This window comes from Trachemys scripta, chromosome 4, assembly GCF_013100865.1.
Source record: "Trachemys scripta elegans isolate TJP31775 chromosome 4, CAS_Tse_1.0, whole genome shotgun sequence".
Lineage (NCBI taxonomy): Eukaryota > Metazoa > Chordata > Testudines > Emydidae > Trachemys > Trachemys scripta.
In genome coordinates, this window is record NC_048301.1 from 124,922,886 (window position 1) to 124,943,712 (window position 20,827).

Genomic DNA, 20,827 nt, shown 5'->3' on the forward strand with positions numbered 1-20,827 from the left:
GCTGTGAGCCACTGGGGACTTGCAACTGATGAGCATTCACACTTCTGATTGCAACGGACAAGGCAATTAGGCCAAACTCAGCCTAGCGCCATGGCTGGAGCAATTATGACCGTCCCATTAAAGTGACAGATCCCCTTCTATTTATAGGCTGGTGGGGGGGACTCAGGATCCTGAGGGTAAAGTGACTTTCCTGACTGACTGTGTCCCATTTATCTGGCTCCAATGTCTGAGTGCTTTGGAGAGGGCTGTTTTGCTCCATGACCGAACTTTCCCCTGATAATCAGGCCTCTCTGGACCACACCAATAGGCAGCAGAGGGCAAAGGAGACTAATCCCTAAATAGCAGCGAGGTGTCACCTTCCCTGCCTTGAATCTTCAAATGTACTAACATTTAGTGTTCCTAAGACCTCTTGATTTCATTGACACAGGGCCAGCCCCACAGGCAGGGCCCAGAAGAAGCCTGGAGGGGTGCAGGTTGGCGCCTTGACCTTTCCAAAGCAGGCCCTGGCTCTGAAGGGGGCTGCACACTAGTACTGAACAACAAGCCCCTGGGGGACGGGAGTTAATGCCTAAATACTGGCGAGGGGCTGAGCCGGTGTCCAGCCCCAGCACTACGCCTGTGAGCCCAGACCCCTCTTGGAGTCTCTAGTCCCCCGTCTTCCCCTTCCCACGGGCTGCCCCATACTCCGCCCCCGGCCTGCAGCAGCAGCTCGGCCTTGGGGGCTCCTGCCAGGCTCAGCCAGTGCCCAGCCCTAGCGCACCGTGACCAGTTGGAGCCCAGCTGGCCGGCGCCCCCTCTGCAGTGCGCAGGGCCCGCGGGACGCGTGCTGGGGGCGGAGCAGGCGAGCTCATCCCCGGCCGAGCCGCTCCCGGGCGCAGGGCGAGCCGCGGGGCCCCCCCGGGGGCAGGATGGCGGCGCCCTGGCGCTGGGTGATCCCCGTGACATCACAATGGTGGCAGGCCCGAGCGCCGCCGGGCTGGGCACGGAGGGGAGGCGGCGGGGCTGACTCATGGGTTCGCGGCGTCGGCGGCGGCTCCTCCCCGCCCAGCCCCTCTCCAGCCCCTGCCCATGGGCCGCTGCCCCAGCGCTCCGCGGCTAGCGGGGGTGGAGTCGCCGGTGCCCCCTCCCCGCCTCCCGCACTGGCCCGGGCGAGGCTGCGGCTCTGCCCGCACTGCACGTGGGCCATGGAGGAGAAGGTCTCGGCCGCCGCCGGGCTGCACGGCCGCCGGGGCTACCCGGCCGTGCGCTGCCTGGGTATCGCCGTGGATGAAAACAACGTCCGGCCGGGCGCGCTGCAGCTGATCCGGGAGCTGAGACCGCAGTGGGAGACGGAGCGAGTGAAAACCAAGGTACGGGAGTGAGTGTCACCCTAGGGCGCTCCCCGGGGGGCTGCGTGTGTGTCACCTTGGGGCGCCGCTCCCCGGGGGGCTGCGTGTGTGTCACCCTGGGGCGCCGCTCCCCGGGGGGCTGCGTGTGTGTCACCCTGGGGCGCTGCTCCCCGGGGGGCGAGGGGCAGGACTGGGTTTACTCGGTGCTGCCACAGCGCGGGGTGGGCTGGACTTGTTGCTTTCCGCAGCTCCCTTCCAGCCCGGTTTCCATGGCTCTCTCGAAGCCAGGCAGAAGGGAAACCGCTTGTTATGGTGAGATCTGTTATGTGCAACAGCCTCCCCCAGCACCCCGGGGCGTTGCAAATTCGCCCTGGGCTGTGGGGCTAGAAAATGCCCCGTACGGGACAATGTTGCACTGAATGACCTGCTCCGGGTCTTTCCTCCCTAACGGTGGTACTTAGCGATGTGACCGGGCATGTTTTCTCAGCACCCCTCTCCTTCCCGGAGGCGCTAGAGTGGCTGCAAAGAATTGAGCGGTGACTGAGCGGATTCCGGTTACACGCAGAACTCTAAAATGCCTGTTGCGCGTTGGAGATTTGTAAGAGCGGGTTAGACAGACACCTGTCAGGGATGGTCTAGAGAATACCTAGTCCAGCCATGAGTGCGGAGGACTGGACTAGGTGACTTCTCGAGGTCCTATGATCTATGAATACTGGTTCTCCCGAGGCAAAGGCGTCTAATCGTTCGAGCCAGAGATCAGGCACTAGGACTCCAAGAATCTGTTCCTGGTTCTGCCACTAATTGGCTTTGCTGCCTCAGTTTCCCCATCTGTCAAATGATAGTAATGACAGATTGCCTCGCTTAGCTCCTCAAGATTTGTAAAGCACTTTGAGATCCCTGCATGAAACTGTTCTGTAGCTGTGCAGTGAGGGTACAGTACTTATAGTATCGATGTAATAGAGGATTCATACCAGCCTGTGCGCTTATTTCCAGTGTGCCCGGAGCATCCTTGATAATATATTGATAGCCCAGAGTCATTTAAATACAAGAAGCTGTGTCAAAATATTTGTGCCAGGGCAGCTGCTAGTAGGCAGGAGACTCTTGAGTTAAGGCTGTGATCTCTTCAGGGAGGGACTGGGTGTCGTGTGTTTGTACAGCACCTTGAGCTCTGGTCTCAGCTGAGCCCTCTAAGTGCTGCCTATAATACAAAGAATTCATAATAATAAGTCTCTTGTCAGCCCTCTTGTATCCATGCATTGATACGGTGTTGAACAGCAGCGCTTACTTGTGTAAGCGTAAAGGGAAGGGCCGGCGTGCCTTAAATCTTCGCTCCAGCCGATGTTATTTTAGGTTTGATTTTTTTTTTAACATGTTAATACTGGGGGGAGGGAGGTATTTATTATTTATTTTCAGAAAAAAACAATGCTTTTTATTAAAGAGAGAATTGAAGCAGATCCTTGGCTGGTGCATTTCAGCATCACTGACTTTTGATTCCATAGTGTCAGTGCCAGGCTGTTAGGTGTTGTGCAACACTGCAGATAGAAGAGGCTAAGTCCTCTGGAGTGGCCAAGGTCTGCTCGGTGTAGGACCCAGGAGAGCTGGGCAAAGGTGGCTGTACCCCCCCTCTCCCCGCATGCCCACACACACAGTTCTGGGGTCAGCTGAAGACTGTTCAGCCCCCCAGTACAAGTAAAAGGAGCCTACAGGTTGCTCTAGGTTACGCCCAAGTGCAGTGGTCTCCAAGGATCTGGCCCCACCACCAGCGTATCCCCTAGTTCTGCCACTAAGCAGAAAGCATCTCCCTGCAGGGACTGGACTAGATGACCTCTCGAGGCCCCTTCCAGTCCTATGATTCTATGCTAGAGAGCTTCAGGGCATTGTAAACAAGCTTGATAGCACACTGTGGGAGGGGGGCCTGCTTCTCTCTCACCTTAGGTGTGATGAGGAGAGCCAGAGCAATATATCCAGTGCTGAAGACCTGTCTGGACTGCAGCAGGTTGGAGCTCTATGCTCTGCATTCCAGTATCTTTAAGGCTGTGTTGGCGACAAAGAAATGCCCCTGCTTAAATACTTATGCACTTACCATCCAGTGAAAGAGACCAGAGATGCCCAAGAGCACTTTGGGGTGAAGAATGGCTGTGAGAATGTCTGAATAGGCAGGAATGTACGTGTGTCAGGGCAGGGATCTGTGTACAGGGTGATGAGTGTGAGAACAGGCAGATTGGTACAGGTGGATGTAGTGTCTGGGGGTGTTGTGTGAATTGATGGGGGCAGGCAGACATAGGGGCAGGTGGACACAGAATGCATGGTTGGGTAAGTTAAGTGGTAGGTGGTGGATGGGAACAGTGGAGTTAGTGGTTTGGAAGGATCTATAAATTTGTGTGCATGAATGGTCGGATGTAGTACAACAATTCCTATGCTGCTGTGAGAGGGGATGAAGCAAGAGGGAATGAGGTAGTGGCTGGGCACGCCTGGAGTCAGATCGTCCCTGATCCTTGCATGTGTACAGAGAACGTTCCCCATTCTGGAGCAGTTCACGCACGGGGCCTAAGACAGTTGCAGCCCTTGTGCTCGGGGAAGTGCTGCACATGCCTGTCCATCCTAAAGGGGGTGGTGGGGCCGTGGTCCTATTCCCCCTTTATGAGCCCACGCAGTGGGTCAGGCACACTAGACAGAGCCCCTAGTCCCCTTTTTTCATTGCAGACCACTAAAAATGGAGATGCGGACCCCTTTGGAAATCTATTGATTGCATCTATAGCTGAGTTCTGGTCAGTCCGTTTTCAGTCTGTCATTCATAGACCCTTTAGCCATAGTCAGGCTCCCCGGGTTGAGAGCCACGGCCCTACAGGATGATGCTACTCGCATTGTTCCTCAGGGTCCCAGGACGGGATTAAGCTCTGTGCAGCATGGTCCCCCTCCATGCAACCACGGGGTGACGTGACTTTGTGTTGCCCCCTGCTTGGGGCTGTGCATCAAAAGCACGATCAAGACCTAAATGCAAAGAGCACTAACTCCTGGGGCTCTCGCCTAATCATTTCTAGGATTATTGCCACAATAAAGCCCTGGCTTCCACTCCCCTCCTATACCCTGTGGCAGAAATACCAGCCCCCACTCATCCCCATGTTCCATAGGCGGCAATGGACGCAGCGGGGTAATTGGCCGTTCCAGGCTGGGAGGATGGGGGGGATATGACGCTGCTGGTAAATGTTCACTCTGCAGTTGACGCTTCTGGGAACGTCTCAGGTGGTCTCCTGAGCAGCTGTCCTTGTTCCTGGAAGCTGGAGGAGGTGTGAGATGCTGTGTACGCAGGTCATCAGCAGTGTTGAAATGACTGTCATGGAATGCAAGAAGGATCAATACCAGCAGTCCAATTCACATCCACAGGAAAGATCTGAATGGACTTTAGATCTGAAAATGGAGAAGAATGGAGGCAGAGTTCAGTTTGCCAAAGGGGCGGGGACTGCTGAGCTAGAACTGCTGGGGGAGTGGGACCTGTCCATAGGAAATTCCTGTTCTCGTCCTCACGTAACCTGGGGCTATTCTATTCCATCTGCAGGGGGGTAGTTTCAGTGGATCCAATCTTTAGCTGGTGTAAATCTGGATAGTTCCAGTGACGTTGATGGAATTATGCCGGTTTATACCAGCTGAGGATTTGGCCCATTAGATCTGAAAAGAGGAGGACAGGGAGAGGCTGAGGGCGAAGACTTTAAGGAGATATGAGTCTTATGGTATTTACTTCTCTCTGGCATGTGAAGATCAAATCAGTTTCCTTTTTACTTATAGGGGAGAAGCATATTGTCACCTATAGCGAAGCTACTAACGCTTCAGATCGTGTCCTGGGCAATGCTGGACAAAGCCTTGGGCACAAGAGTAGCATCAGATTGGGCGGTACGGCACCAAGCTGTGCCCTTGGTGCTGACGCTTCTGCAACCGTGCATAGCCTGAGCAATGCCGGCTTTGCGCATGGCGTCCCTCCCCTGTGCATCAGGCCATAATGCTGGGCGCTGCCCACCCAGGCAAAGCAGGTACCATCAGATTGCACCCTGAGTGCTACGGCCTCATCAGCACACTGTGTCACAGATACTGCTGCAATATTACTCTGCCCATCCCATTGCACTCCCAGGCCTGGCCCCAGGCAGCACCAGATCTGCCTTCTGAAAGGCCCAAGGATCCAATCCTGCATTTCCCAGAGCAGGATGGTTTGGTGGATTGCAAGGATTGCCTTTGTGGGGGCGCCTTGCCCAGTATTTGCTTGCAGCCGGAGCTAGCAGCCCCCCACTTCCCCACAAGCATCAAATTCCCCCAACTTTTAAAAAAATGGAAGAGGAGAAAAGTGCCCCTTGGAAACAGCATTAATCTAAGGATTCCGCTTCGCCCCCATCTCGTTGACTCCATTCGCTCCACTGACTTCAGCGGAGTTACTCCTGATTTACCCCAGCGTGAGTGAGAGCGGAATCAAGCCAATATTTCTCGCCATCCTCAGACCATCTGGAATTGCCTGCCTTCCCTATCAAACCACGCCTCTGTGCGTTTCCTCTGCTTCCCAGGAGAGAGCATAGACAGGAGCAGAGAGGGAGAGATCGGCAGGAAGAGGGGTCATGGAGTTGGAGAGGACGGGGGAGGGGGAGAAGACTCCGTGTATTCGGGCACCCAGCCAAGTTAAGGAGAAGTCCGAACAAAACCCTCTTTCCATCTGTGAGGCGCCATCAGAGTAGTGACAGAGGCATCCCCAGCAGAGACATCGCCGTCAGTGATCTCAGCGCTGCTCAGCCCCCTGGGGTGGGTGGGTTGGTTTGTTTCATTTGCTCCTCGCTGTGTTTTGTGCCTGACGCGCTGTGCCAATTCAGAGATTCTGCCCACGGAGCAGCTCAGAACCTACAGACGCCTGTGCTGCGGCCCTCAACCACCTAAAGGTGGAACGGTTCTTTAGCTCTCTTGAGTCGCCAGCCGGAAAACAGCCCAAACCACCCAGCTGTGCCCGGTTCCTTCATCAGCGCCTCCAGCTAGCTGAGAACTTATCACAGGCCCATCCGTAGGTTTGAAACCCTGTTGAGCGCCCCACTGAACTGGGATCGAGTCCCAGGTTTGTAACTTAACCCAGTGTCATGCTTTGCTGTTAAATCACCCAGCTCCAATTATAAGCCTGGGCCGTGTGAGGAGTGCAAGACAGGCCCATGTTGGGATGCTGTCGAGACCTCCCAAACTTATGTCGTCCGTGACTGGTGCGTCTCCTGAGGTGAACCGACAAGAAAGGTCTCCAGAGAGAGCTCCCGCTGACATAACCAAGCTCTTAACTAAACCATGTGGTTCCATGCGGTGGGGGTGCTGCTGAGACCCCTTCGTTCCTCACCCTGTCCCATTCCTGTTATTTGTTCCCCCCCACCCCATCTTACTGTAGCCTCTTTTGGCAGGGACCGTGCACAGGTGCATGCATTCATTCACAAGCACCGCCCAGAGGGCATAAAACAGAATGGCCCAGCAATGACCCAGGTTGCAAGGCGGGGGAGAATCAGACCCGGTGTCTTGCAATCTGTCCTTGTAAAGTGTCTAGTGAACCGTGTCCGAGGTGCAAATAATATTGCTCCACGCTGCGCATTTAACAGCCTCAGCCCATGTGCCCTGAGTCACAACATCCATCCTCAGCCAAAGACCTGGCTAGGACTCCATTTGAAGTGTCTGTGCTGTTCACTAATCAGCGTTTGCACTGGCGATGGTAGCAAAGAGAGGAAGGATGGTTAGGGTGTTTGCTTGGGACTCAATTTCCTGCTTCACCACAGACCCCCGTGTGACCTTGGGCGAGTCCCTTAGCTCTCTGGGCCTCAGTTGCCCATCTGTACAATGGGAATAATAGCCCTGCCCTGCCTCGCCAGGGTGCTGTGAGGATGATGATAATAATGCCTAGCTTTTATATAGTGCGTTTCATCAGATCTCAGAGCACTTTCCCATGGAGATCGGTTTCATTAGCCCCTTTTCACAGATGGGAGAACTGGGTAGTTCCTTACCCAAGCAGGCTGGGTACTGAGCTGGGACTTGAAGGCAGGTGGAGTGTTCTGTCCACTAGACCACACTGCCTCCCTCGGTCAAATACATTGGAGTGTGAGCCACTCACATGTTACAGTCTTGGCGGCCAGATAAGTACCATGGACAGACTCCTGCGCCAACCTCTTTTTTTACACTAGGGGCTGTTAGGATTATACATTCGTGTCTCTTTTTCCCCTCTCCACTGGGCATTCCCCTGAGCACACACTTGTTAATGGCCCCTTTTCCCCACGCCACGCCCTAACCCTCTCCCTCTGTCCCTCCCTCTCCAGCTCTTCACCGACGGCATCACCAACAAGCTCATGGCCTGCTATATGGATGAGGGGATGGCGGACGCGGTCCTGGTGCGGGTCTACGGCAGGAAGACGGAGCTCTTTGTGGACCGGGAAAATGAGCTGAAGAATTTCCAGGTGCTGCGAGCCCACGGCTGCGCCCCCAACCTCTACTGCACCTTCCAAAACGGCTTGTGTTACGAGTTCATGCAGGGGACGGCGCTGGGACCTGAGCATGTGCAGCAGCCACAGATCTTCAGGTGTGTGTGTTGGGGAGTTTGTGCAACGTTTCCTTCCTCCGTGGTCCTGCCTTGGGCAGGGAAAAGCACTTGGGCAGATTGCTACGGGCCTGATTCTGATATCAGTCTTAGGGTGCTGCATGCAGGGAGTGACATTTGGAAGAAGCCAAGCCAGATCGGGGAATGGGCTCCTGGCACCTCCGTGCTCTGCAACGCCCCATATTGGGCTGCTAGCAGGAACTTGGGTGGGAGGCAGCATAGGACGTTCCTTCTCCCAGCTACCAGAGGCTGCTGCTGGCAGGGGGGTGGGCGTTGCCTTTCTCTTGCAGAGTGGCCTTTCGTCTGTGGATGGGTAGTATGCATAACCATTGCCAACCCCACAGAGGCTGTTCCCCTGAAGTCTCCCGTACCATTTGCCTAGATGGAACCAGGGCAGCAGCATTCCTGGTAACTGCAGTCACCAAACAGATTCCCTGCTAGTGTAAAATGCCAGCAGTATTGCCAACTCTCCTGGTTTTCTCACAAGTCTCGCAGTTTTGGGTGTACTGATTGAAGCCCCAGCTGCTGGAATCAAGTGATCACATCAGAATCTCCGCTTTCATTTAAAAAGAAGTATAACTTCTAACCCTCAGGGTTGTTGTTGAGAAGGCTTGAAAACGTGATGCAATTGCAACCTGAGGGCTCAGAAACCAGAGAGCAAATCAAAGGAACAAACAACAACAAACATTTGCTTGAAAATCACAAGATTTAAAAAAAAAAAAATCTCATGATTTTTGAATCCTTGAGGTTGGCAAAGCTGAAATTGCCGTTGCTCCAGAGACTTACACCAGCAGAGAATTTGGCCCAGTGAGTTTGGAGATTTTTGAGACGGTACGTTGGAGCATTTGGAAATCACACCGCTAAAACGGAGAGTGAATTTAGACACTTTCAGCCTGAATTTTTAACATTGTCGCTGATTTTGTGAGTGCCCAACTTGATGTCCCTGGGGTGTGGTTGACAGAGGGAGCTGAGCATTTCCCATTGGCAGAATCTCTAAGTGTAGCCACCTGTTATCACCGCATCTGTGATTTGTTCTAGGTTGATAGCCTGGGAAATGGCCAAAATGCACGCAATTCACGCCAACGGGAGCCTCCCCAAGCCCAGCCTGTGGCACAAGCTACACAAGTACCTTACCATCGTGAAAACAGAGGTCATCACCAAGGCATCCATCCCCAGGTAAAGAGAGAGAGAGAACCCAGCAACAAGACTCCTGCTAAGGGCATCCACACAGTTCTAGCTAGCTGCATTGTGCTCGTCTCTAGTCCTGCATATAGGCTCAGGCAATACAGCCAGGCAGTTGTGGGAAGGGTAAGTGACCTAACTGGAGCTGGGCAAAAATTGAGTGAAGAAACCAGGCAACAGGCAAAGCCCTGGCTGGGTTTTGTCACAAACCTAAAATTCACAACAGGTTTGTCAAAAGATTCAGTGAGGTCACTAAACTATCAGCTTAGCTACGGGGAGTCAGGCCAGGCCAGGGATTGGGCCAAGCGAGACGAAGGTTCGGTTTGAAACCATGTAACTCTGAAACTCTGACCCAAGACAAAAATTTGAGGGCTTTGGTTGAGTTTTGGGGCTTGTTTGAATCCCAAAAGTGCAGGGAAGGCAAACGCATGAGCTAAGGAAAGAAAGGTGAACATCTGAACCGAACTGCTGAGCACTAGACATAACGCGGGCGGGACATATGTCAGCGGACCAGCTGCAATCCAGTTGAGGCTGACACGATTACAGCAAGGTTTGACATTTTTCATGTAAAGGAGCAAACAATGTTTGAACCATGCTATGGCCCTTCCATAACACAACGGGGAAACATGGTCTAAATATAGTTATGGTCTGTCTACTCTACAAGATTGACCTATGAATTAGCCAATCTTTGTATCTGGGCCCACCAGCGTAGACGAGAACACACGGGAGAATGAACCAGGTTGAAATGAAAAATCTCTTTCAACACTTAACTGTCAGATTATGCTGCCCAGCCTTTGCTCTGAGTTGCCTTGGAGAGACCTTCGCTATGTCACAGACAAAGACTTTGGAGCGATCAAAGTGGAGACGACTTAGATTGTAAGCTCTCTGGGGCAGGGACTGTCTTTTTGTTCTGTGTCTGTACCGCACCTAGCACAGTGCGGTCCTGGGCCATGACTAGGACTCCTAGTTGCTGCAGTAATATTGTTACTAGCAGTAATAATAACTCCCAGGAAAATCACCCCAGCTGGGATTAAACTGGGACCTGAGCCCCACTTAGACTGGGAATTGACCCCAGTTACGTGGGCGGATTTTACACGCAGTTCAGGATAATATGGGTTAAACCAGGGGCCGTTGTAGACCAGGTACGGTAGCTTTAAAACCATTATAGGCCTAACACAGTTTTTCGGTGATCCAGACAACACATGTTTAAAACCAGTCCATCTAATGACCAGTGGAGACAAGGCCTTGAGGGAGATTTAGTCCATTCCAGGTGGGTGGATCCAGAAGAAGTCTCAACCTGCGTCAGGATCCACCTACTTGGATGCTATCAGTCCCAATAAACAGGGAAGATGAATGACCTAGGTGGTATACACAGTGCATTAAATGATCAGTTGGATTTAATTATTAACTAGCTCTTTTTTTTTTTTTTTTTTTTTTTTGGTATCACTAGGTTGCTTGAGGTCATTAGCACAACATATGCCACTGTGGTTTCTTGAAAAATTCCCATTGTCCTTGTGGCTCTGGGCCTGGGAGCTCAATTGCCATGGTAGCTCGGGGGAATAGACCATCATTTTGATCCACATGGACCCTTCGAAGGCTAATTGCAATGACAGTCTTCTGCTTCTGTTTTAATTGGTCTGATTGTTGCTGTTTTGTGCCCTATATGTGACATGGGTTTGAGTCTTGGTCTAGTTCCCAGTGGGACAGGATTCTACATCACCATAACCACCAGTGCAATTGACCTCACTTGTTAGCAATATCCACCTAGAGGCTAAAGAGTCAACGGGGCACAGAGAGAGAATTATCCTTTTCCCTCCTAGAGAGAGTCCATCCACATCACTGTGGAGGCATGTTGATAGGATAACATGGGGAAGCTTCTGCTGCTTGTTCTGCCCCTGCTCTGTGGCTAAGTAGAGGATCCCAATCTCCAGGGCAGTCAAGCCATTCACCACTGCTGAGCGTCAGAACTTGGGAGTGCATGGCTCCCAGCCTGGTGTTTAGTCCACATTGATCTTCCAGTGAACAAAGAGGTTTTTGCTGGACGAAGTACACATGAGATGTGATTCTCCAAGACTGTGCTGCCCTAAGAGATCTGCCCCCCACCCCTCTCTCTCTTTCTCTCTCTCCAGTTATTGAATGTTATTGAGCTTTGCATTATTTAAAAAAAAACACACACACATTTGAAAAGAAGCTTATTGTGCATGGACATGACCTCACATCCTCTTCTCCCCTAGGTTCCGTCAGGAAGTGCCCAGTCTGGAGGTGCTAGAACAAGAGGTTGCCTGGCTGAAGGAATATCTCTCCCAGCTGGGCTCACCCATCGTACTGTGCCATAACGACCTGCTGTGCAAAAACATTATCTACAACGAGGCCGAAGGTTTGTTCCGTTCCTGTCCAGTGCACACAAGCTTTGCGAACACGTCCCTTCCCCTGACGGTGGCTTCCAAGGGGTACAAGGATGCTGGCCTCTTGAAAAACCAGACGCGTCTGCTCTAACCACTCCCTGTTTTGCCTTCCACAGAGCATGTGCGGTTCATAGACTACGAATACGCCGGTTACAATTACCAGGCTTTCGACATTGGGAACCACTTTAATGAATTTGCAGGTGAATCAAGCTCCCTCCTCCCCCCCCCCCGCCACCCCCTGCCGTTCTTTCCCTAGCCTGAAAGCTGGGCCCGCAGTTTGGTGGAATGTTTCCCTAAGGCCGTGTTTACTTACAGGGTAACTGATCAGGATATTTCATTAATGTAAGTAACTGTAGGAAACATTCCTTCCTCTCCCCATGTTTAGCCCCAAGTGCAGGTTATATTTATGCCTGTCGGTATCCGTTTCAGCTTGCGCTGTGTAGCCTTCAGCTCTTGCAAGCTAACCAGGGTTGGACCAGGTCAGCACTGGGAGAGGAAACCTCTAAGAGGATTTGGAGGAAGTTTTGTGGGTGATTCAGTATTTGGGACTTCTCCCTTCAAGTGACTACTGAGTCAAGAGCCATGTCTGGGGGGATTGTGCTGGTGGAGTTGCCGGCACCTTTCAAATGAGATCTAAAACTGAGATCAGGGGCGGCTCTAGGCATCCGCAAAGCAAGCACGTGCTTGGAGCAGCCCATTTGCAGGGGCGGCAGGGATCCAGCATGGGAGCTGAGAACCCACAGGGGGCCCTGGGAGCTGTAGTTCCTTGGTTAGCTCCCTGCCTATAGAGCCAGCCCTGGAGCAGGGAAAGAACTACATTTCCCAGCATTCCCTTGGCCACTACCAACAGGAAAGAGGGAGAGGGAGTGAGGTAGCTGAGACCTCATGCTGCAGCCTGCTATGAATGGAGAGCTGCACTCTGAAGGGTAGGGATACCATATTTTAACATTCAAAAAATAGGACACTCCACAGGGAGGGAGGGTAGCCCCACCCTGCCACCATCCACTCCCTCTGACTGCCCCCCACAGAAACCCCAACCCATCCAACCCCCCCCGCACCCTGTTCCCTGATCACCCCCTCCCGGGACCCCTGCCCCTAACTGCCCCCCAGGACCCCACCCCCTATCTAAGCCTCCCTTCTCCTTGTCCCCAACTGCCCCCTCCTGAGACCGCCCCAACTTCCCCGCCACAGCCCTGGGTCACTGGTAACTCGCTCCCAACGGCAGGTCATTCAGCATGAACCAATCCTGTCTGTGTTCTGTGCACATGTAAAATTCATGCTGAATTACCTGCCGTGGGAGCGAGTTACCAGTGACCCAGGGCTGCGGCGGAAGGAGGGTGCAGGTGGGGGAGGGGGGAAGAGAACCCAGGGCTGGGCAGCAGGAGGTGTGTGTGGGGGGGAATGAGGGAGCCCAGAGCTGGGGCGGCAAGGGGTGTGGGTGGGTGGGGAGAGCCCAAGGCTGGGGCAGCAGGGGGGTGCGGCGAGGAGCCCAGGGCTGGGATGGGTGGCAGCCAAAATTTTTTTTGCTTGGGGCAGCAAAAAACCTAGAGCCGGCCCTGACTGAGATCCTGGCCGCTTGTGGGCATTAAAGTTGCCATGGCAATAACAGAGTGTTTGGGTCATTCTGTTCTGTGTACCCGATTTCCCAATGCGGTCTCAGTTGGCTTCTCTCCCAGCCCTAAACTTCAGAGCAGCGTTCCTGCGCGCGGTTGAATTGCTGCCGTGTTCCTCTCCAAAGGAGCCTACAGGAAGTTACTCCTTGCACTTTGAAGACAAAAGGAGTTGTAGATGTACAAATAATTTTTACCTTGAAGACTTAAGCCGGATTATTGCAGCCTGAAGCGCAAACCTGCACTGAAACTTTTAAGTCCCCTTCTGCACATCACTGCTGAGAGCAAACAGTAAAAGAGATCAAATCCAGGCTCATGCATGACAGGGTGTTCATGGGCCGGACTAGATCTAGGGGGAAAAGGGGTTTGGTATGTATCATGGCACCCTGTTGTTTCCTAATTCAGTGGCCTTTCTCAGAGATCATTCCAAATTATTTTAAAGCCTCCGAAGAATGTCTAGGAGTAAAATTCACATGGAGTGCAGGGAAGAGTAAGAATCAGCTCAGGTCCCTCTCAGAGGGAAATCACATTTAGATTGTAGCTTCAGGTCCAAAATCCCAGCGCCAGAGAGGGAAGGATAGGACCCATTTGCTAACAAGTCGATAGGATCAGTGTACTTGCATCCCATCCCTAGCTCTGGGGCAATAACTCGTCTTCCACTAGAACGGCCCTTGACTTACATAGCGTTTGTCTCCCAGGGGCTGATCCAATGGTAACTGAACTATTCCCATTGACTTCAATGGGCTGTGGCTCACACCCTGGGAGAGCCTAGAGGAGCTGCCTTGTTCTCCTCTCCCACCTCCAGTCCTCCTAATTGCTAGCTTCTGTTTGCAGGGGTGAACGAGGTGGATTACAGCCTATATCCCAGCAGAGACACTCAGCTGCAGTGGCTGAGGCGCTACCTGCAAGCCTACAAGCAACTGAGCCGGGAGAACCAGGGAAACGGCGGGGGAGTCGTCTCGGACAAGGAGCTGGAGACCCTCTACGTGCAAGCGAACCAGTTTGCTTTAGTGAGTGGGCGCCCAGCGGGGTGGTGGGAGGAGGCAGAACTGAGAAGGTGACGCACGCTGGGGCAGGGGTTCCGAATACACTGAACCCATGGGAGAATAGATCGTTGGGGAATAGAAGAGAGATATTTACCATCCACTGGAGCATGTTCTTCTCTGACAGGCAAGTCCCAGGGCTCCTTGGTGGGAGAGTTAATCAGCCCTGAAATGCACTCTGGGATCCAGTGACGGGAGTGGACAGGGAGAGGAAATAGGATCTGGTCCAGTGGCTCAAAGACACTGAAATTCTTCACTGTGCCTATGTGTCCACACTATGTGTGTTTAACATTGCTGCAGTCCCAGGCCCAGGAGTGAATCAACTCGGGCATAATGGTCCTGGAGCACCACTGTTCATGAAAGGAACATAGGAATTACCGTACCTGACTAGAGTAATGGTCCATGGCCAGCACCAGATTCTTTAGAGGGGGATTCAAGAAGTCCCAGAATTAAAGTTCTCCAGCAGAGGGAAGGGAACTGCTGTGGAAGCAGAGCGGGAACAGACGCGATGGATCAGATCTTGCGAAAGAGCTCAGCAGGTTGGGCACACGTCTTTTTTTTTTTTTTTTTTTTTTTAAGATCTAGGCCAAGTGGTGCGTTCAGAGCAATTAGAGACCTGGTCCAGTATACGTCAGTAGAGTCTGCCCACCTACCTGGAAGTCCTTCATGTTATTAAGTTCCTCTGACAATAAGGCAGATCCTCTCTAGGAGTCAGATGGCCAAGAGCTCTGAGCGCCACTTAATTCCTCACGAATCCAGACCTAATGCCACAACTGACTCTGAGCAGAGTGGTCAGAGGGGGAGAGCACTGGATGGAGCAGCCAGAGTCCCTTCCCTGATCGCTTTTCCCCCCCAGCCATTATGGTTCTTCACTGTCTTCCACCTTGTGTAGCATTTACGCCTTGTAGGTACCCGTTGTTCAGGGGTTAACAGCATCACCAGCCTCAAGCACTCCAAAAATCATGAGAATGGCTTTGACGCTCAGGTCACCTTTTCACGTTTTTCTCTGCAACCAGGAGGCTAGAAAGTTCGTTCTCTCTCTCACACTCACTCACTCTCTCTCTCTCTCTCTCTTAAGTGAAAGCTGAGATTCCCATGCAGTCTCTTGATGGGGTTTTAAGAAACCCACCAACTATCGCAAGAGTGCTGTTAAAACCACAGGAGTTGGCAACACTGGACCACGAACTGAGCCTGGGGGCCTGCTTTGTGGTTTGCAGAGTTGCGAGAAAGAGCAGGGCCCCCAGAAACCATGATCAGGCTCTGGGTTGAATTACAGCTCTTCTCCTGCCACTGAGGAGGGGCAGTGAGGGAAATCAGGCCAGGCAGTGGGTGGCGTTCTCTCTTCCCCCTGCCTTGCTTGAGGAACTATCCCAGGGGTAGCAGAGCTTACATGGGATCCGAGCCTCTGAGTCACTCTTAGCCAGATTTCTGAAAGAGCTAAGTACCCATTAGGACACCAAAATAAGTGGCCAGGTTTTTGAGAGAGAACTGCACATTGTGGGCGGGGCTTCTCTGAAATAGCCTGCCATAAGGGTCACAATGGGAGCTGCTAGGTGCTGAGCACTTGCAAATCTGGCTCTGAGCTCTATATGATCCTCGGTGAGCATAGGCTTAATGACGCATCTGACTGGGTAGTCTCAGGTTGCCTGGCTGATGGACAGACGGTGCCCTGTTAGCCATTATCTTGTGCATCCCCCTCCGGACAGCAAGAATCCAAGAAAACTGGCTGTCAGCCTAGCATGTGGGGCAGGATCAGCGTTGCAGAATGTATGGTGCATGTGGAACCCTGGAAATTTAGATTCTCAGCAAGTACAAATGGGTGAAGTCAGTGGAGCTGCACTGATTTCCACCAGCTGAGAAATGTTCTGGCCTATGGTTTCTGAGGACCAGAGTTTCTGTCCTCTATGGCAGCAAGACTGGGAGAGATCAAGCAAGGAAGAAGTTCTGCACAGGTGGCCACCTGCTCATAAGCTGGAGAAGAGATGTGTCCCCATCTTCCATGAGAGAAGGAGGCCAAAATAAAGAGCGATACGCTTTGATTGTAGGTCGATGGGGTGATAACAACAGGTGAGCAAGGACTCCAGCGACCTGTTGGCCTGAACCTGGGACAAGGCCAGCTGCGCCCTGGAATACAAGGAAATCTGACTTTGCCAAGGTTACTTACATAAACTGTCCAGAGAGAGCATTGACCCTGTTGGAGCCGCTACAGCAACCTTTGAACCGAGCAGCTGGAAGGGAATTTACCTTAGCTGGGAGCCAGGCTGTAAACAACCTCAGACCTATCCGTTGCGATAAGGAAGCCAAGGGCTTGTGGAGCTAGTCGCCTGTGTTTTAACTCCGAAATGGTGGACACGTTATGGAAAAGGCTCTTGCTATTTCCAACATACAATGGCAGGAGATCAACCTAGAGGTGCCATCACCCAGGTGCGGCCAGCCAAGGATGGATCAAACCCAAGGCTGTCCCACTCTGAGGGACCCGGTGGTAACGCCCCGTTCCCCCCGCCCCATGCAAGGAAGGGGATAAGTTTAGTTTACTTATGACTGTAAGATCTTTGGGGCGGGGTCAGCCTTTTTGTGCTGTGTTTGTACAGCACCAAGCACAGTGGGATTCTGCTCCATAAAAACGTCACGCAGATAATAATGAATAAGACAGGAGCTGATTGTTCATTAGCACAAAAAAGCTCATTGGCAGTCAGGTGGGGATCTGGCCCATCAGCATAGATTCACTGAAGCCAGTGGAGCGGACTTACACCAGCTGAGAATCTGGCCCCGAGTGCTGAGAGAACTGAGGCTTTGTCCTCCCACAGTGGTATGGGAAGCGCTAGGCAGGTTCCTGATTCTTCTCTCTATTGCAGGCCTCTCATTTCCTTTGGGCATGCTGGGCCCTGATCCAGGATAAATATTCCACCATAGACTTTAACTTCTTCAGGTGAGTGGGCCCCTGCGGCAGGACTGGTGGTGGGTAGGGCTTCCCCTTTGCCATGGCACGAGCAGGCTGCCAGGTTATTTCCGTGTCCAGGCTGATCAGCGCTGAGATCCTCGTTGGATCCGTGGATCATGGCAGCACCCGGGCAGAGCACGTGGGGTGGTGCAGTGCGATGGGATGTGTAACACGGCCAGGATCGATGCTGGGACCCATGGATCCTAACAGGAGTGCCGCTCCAGCCTGGGCTAAAAGCCACACCTCTGTTAGCCCGAGCTGCAGCAGGCTCTTCAGATACGTAGCCCAGCCCCAGATTGCCACGGTGTTATGGACACCCAGTGTATCAGCGTTCTGCTGCAGCACAGGAGAACGCAGTGAGCCCCAGGGAGACGGGGCTGCCCCTTGATCTGTTATCTCCGGCAGAGTTTGGACCAGAAATTCCTAGAATAAAGGCAGGCCGTCTCTCTCAAATCCCATCTAGCTCCTTCCCCACCTGGTCTAGTTTTAAACAGCTCAAGCAATCAGGATGCCGCCATCTCCCCCTTGGGGAGATTATTCCACACCCTAAATCACCCCTCTCCTTCCTTGCAGCAGACATGAGTAAGCAAGGCTGTGGGCTTCCCCCTCGAAAGGAGGTGAGGGGAAATCCCCATAGCGCCGACAGGGTGGAGGCAGTCAGGTGTTCCCACTCTCTTGTGTAAGATCTCTCTCTCTCTCTCTCTCCCCGCAGGTATGCAAGGCTAAGATTTAAACAGTACTTCAAGGCAAAGTCTGTGGTGACAGCCCTGGAGATGCCAAAATGACGTCTCAAGGCTGCTTCAGGTCCACAAGATTCCCAGCTATTTTCTCCTGCACAGGTTGGCTGCTGCCATGACCTCAGTCGGCCACCGGCTAGTGGAGGGGGCAGATAGTCTGGAGGGAGAGGGGGAAGGGGAAGGAAGACTTTCCAGGAAGCCAAAGATTAAACGAAGCCCCTGGAGCACAGTTATCCCATCTCTGGATTTAGCCCCATCGTTGATTTTGCTGATGGTGCTGTTCCGGGGGATGATGACAGGACTTGGCTGCTGGCAAGACACTTGGTTCCAGGACTGGAGCGTGAGACATTCAGGATGGCCATGAGCTCAGCTGGACTTAAAGATTTCGGGACTGCCTTGCAGATTAGTATCGCCTTAAGATTGGAGCTGTGTTCCTTGGGCCGGGCGACCCGGCAGGTATGTGCTTTACCAAAACAAACCGTGCTGCTGTTTGGTGTCACATCCTCCACAGGGGATGGGGAATTCTGCTTGGTCAATCCTGTCTCAAGTGGGGATGGGGCTGACTCCGTGCCCCTCACCCACACAACCCCCTTGTGCCCCACACTGCAAGGGGCTGGCTCTAGACTCCTCCCCCTTTATTTCTGAATGCACACTTAGGGCTTATACAAGGCAACCTGCACAGGGGCTGCAGTCAGAGGGTCTGGCGAACCTGCCACTAGGCCCTGCCATGGGCTAACCCAGGGCACATGGGAGAAGAAGGGGGACCTTCCTTTTGTCCCAAGCCTTAATGATAGAGGTTACAGCAGCTGGCAGTGACCCCTCCAACTCCACCCCTCAGCGTTGTGTTTGCCTAAGCATCTCAAGGAGGAGGTGAAGATCCCCTGACTGTGAAGAATGGTCCTGCTGCCAAAAATAAACTTCTCTTCCCAAATAGGGCTGCTCACCTGGTGCCTTGTCCCACAGCTGGGTGTCCTGGAGACATGGCCGACGTACCTCTTCCCTCCCTCTTCCCCCTGCCCCACCCGGCACTCTCCTTGGGCAGTGAGGAGAACACGTAACTTGCTACAAAGCACAGCTGGCCCCAAGCTGCTAAGTTTAGATGTGAACTTTCCCTGAATTTGGGGAGAAAGGGAGCAGGTTAGGAACTGGAGTTTGCTTAGCTCCGTAGAACCAGATCCCCGAATCTGGCCTGGGATCTCCCTTCAACCCTACCCAGGACGTGGTGTGTTTGGGGTGGGGTGCGCTGTGCAGTCAGCTTCCACTGGACCCCCAAATACTTTGCTAGGTGTGTGGTTTTGCACAAGCTTTTTCTTTTGCCTCAGATCTGTGGGGCCACATTCCCTGGTCTCCTCACAGTGTTTCCGCCAGCCAGGGACTGCTGTACCCACAGCCTCCCCTGGCTCCCTGAGAACATGTAGCGAGTCTGCAGGAGATGCAGATGGAAAAGGTAGAACCCCTGCACTTTCCTTAGGCTACAATAGTGCAGCCCCAACTCCCTCCCCCCACATTCTCAGTGCCTGAGTCGTTCGTGCCCCGCACCTTCTTTATGCTGGCCTTGCTGACGGAAAGGGGCCATAAGCCCATGGCATACGGGAAGAGCACAACGGGGATCACAGCAGCAGCAGGGGTCACGCTGGCGGAACCAAAGCAATGGCTCTGGCTGTGCAGTGGGACCGTAGGTCCAAGTGAGGACACCTCTGCTTTGCACGGGTGGCTGGCACGGCCCCTGGCAGCGCTAGCATCGGGAACGTGGAGCTCAGCGAGAGCCAACCCGGGTATAGCTCCGGGAGCTGGGAATCGCACTCCCAGTGTCGTCATAGCCGGACACCAGCCCCCAAGCGCTGGGGAGCTATGCAGCCAGCACTGAACTTTGAGCCTTGTGCAGCAGCCGGGAGCACCCCCGTTTTATTCTGGCAGAGGGTTAACCAGGGCAATATCTGCTCCTACTGCAGACCAGAGTCTACGATGGGTGCTATAACATGGCAGGGGAGGGTGTGCATTGCAAAATGGGCATGTTTCTCCCAGTTGGATGTCAAGCCAGCATCCCACCTGCTGCTTAGTGGCTGGTTCGGCGAGGGTTAACCCTGCTCCCTTCATCGGGCCCACCGGCTGGCTGAGCGCTCCGGCTGCATTCCCAAGGTCAGCTCACGTTGTCAGGGCAGCCGCAGACTGCTGGCGTAGGGCCCGTTCAGCCTGTTTGTCCCCGTGCCCTGCTCTGTCCTGCACTTCGATACTTGTGGTTCAAATCTAGGGTGATTGGTGTCACCGCAATTACCAGTGGTGTTAAACAGCTGTGCCTTCTGCCAGGAGAACGGGCGCGGAAGAACAAACCTCGCAATCTTACCCTGCAAGAAGAGCCAGTGTGTCCGGTGTTTTCTCAAATGGTGATAATAAAACGCTGCTACTGTCTGGATCTTAGTGGAAGGTGGCTCTTTAATAACTGACGTGGGACGGGAATTACAGGACAGCAGAGGGCCTCGTGTTTGCTGACAGTGACACTTGTGGGGGGCGGGAGGTCGGTTTACAAAGAGGATGTCGATATTGTAGCGGTTTGGATGTTCACCTGGGATGTTGGGGAAACAGGTTTAAATCCTTCCCTGTGTGTGTTGGGATGGTGCCGAGTAGCTGAAAACCTATTGAGCTGCTCAGACTAGGTAAGTAAGTGTGGTCAGGCCATGTGTGCCCTGCACAAGACAGAGTTGTGTCTTGCAAATGTTTTTGGCCAATGGCTCAGCTGCTCCACCAGCCAGCCCAGGGCACTCGAACCACACCGTAAGCCCGCTGCTCCGGGAGTAGGAATTTGAACCGGGCTCTATCACAGCCCACGCATGGGCCTTAACCAACAGACTAGAGAATCTTTTCTAAGCAGAGCCTCTCCATCTCTTCTGTTGAAGCTGTTGCACTTAGTAACCGTAGTTAACTGTGTTGGGCCATTGGGGAAGCCTGAGCAGTTGACTCTCTTGTGTGTGTGTGTGTGTGTGTGTGTATGTAT

General features: G+C 53.1%; 1 protein-coding gene across 2 annotated transcripts; it reads left to right on the top strand.

Annotated features, from left to right (window-relative positions):
• The first annotated feature begins 836 nt into the window (after positions 1-836).
• On the top strand, positions 837-20,248 carry ETNK2 (ethanolamine kinase 2). Of its 2 annotated transcripts, XM_034767280.1 has the most exons (8): positions 839-1,349; positions 7,640-7,899; positions 8,956-9,093; positions 11,334-11,476; positions 11,621-11,704; positions 13,949-14,124; positions 17,013-17,086; positions 17,811-20,248. In XM_034767280.1, exons 1-8 carry the CDS (start codon positions 909-911, stop codon positions 17,881-17,883), a joined length of 1,389 nt encoding a protein of 462 aa, XP_034623171.1. In that variant the 5' UTR covers positions 839-908; the 3' UTR covers positions 17,884-20,248. The 2 variants fall into 2 exon arrangements, with proteins under 2 accessions (XP_034623172.1, XP_034623171.1); XM_034767281.1 differs by lacking the exon at positions 11,621-11,704 and having other exon boundaries at positions 837-1,349.
• Positions 20,249-20,827: the final 579 nt, after the last annotated feature.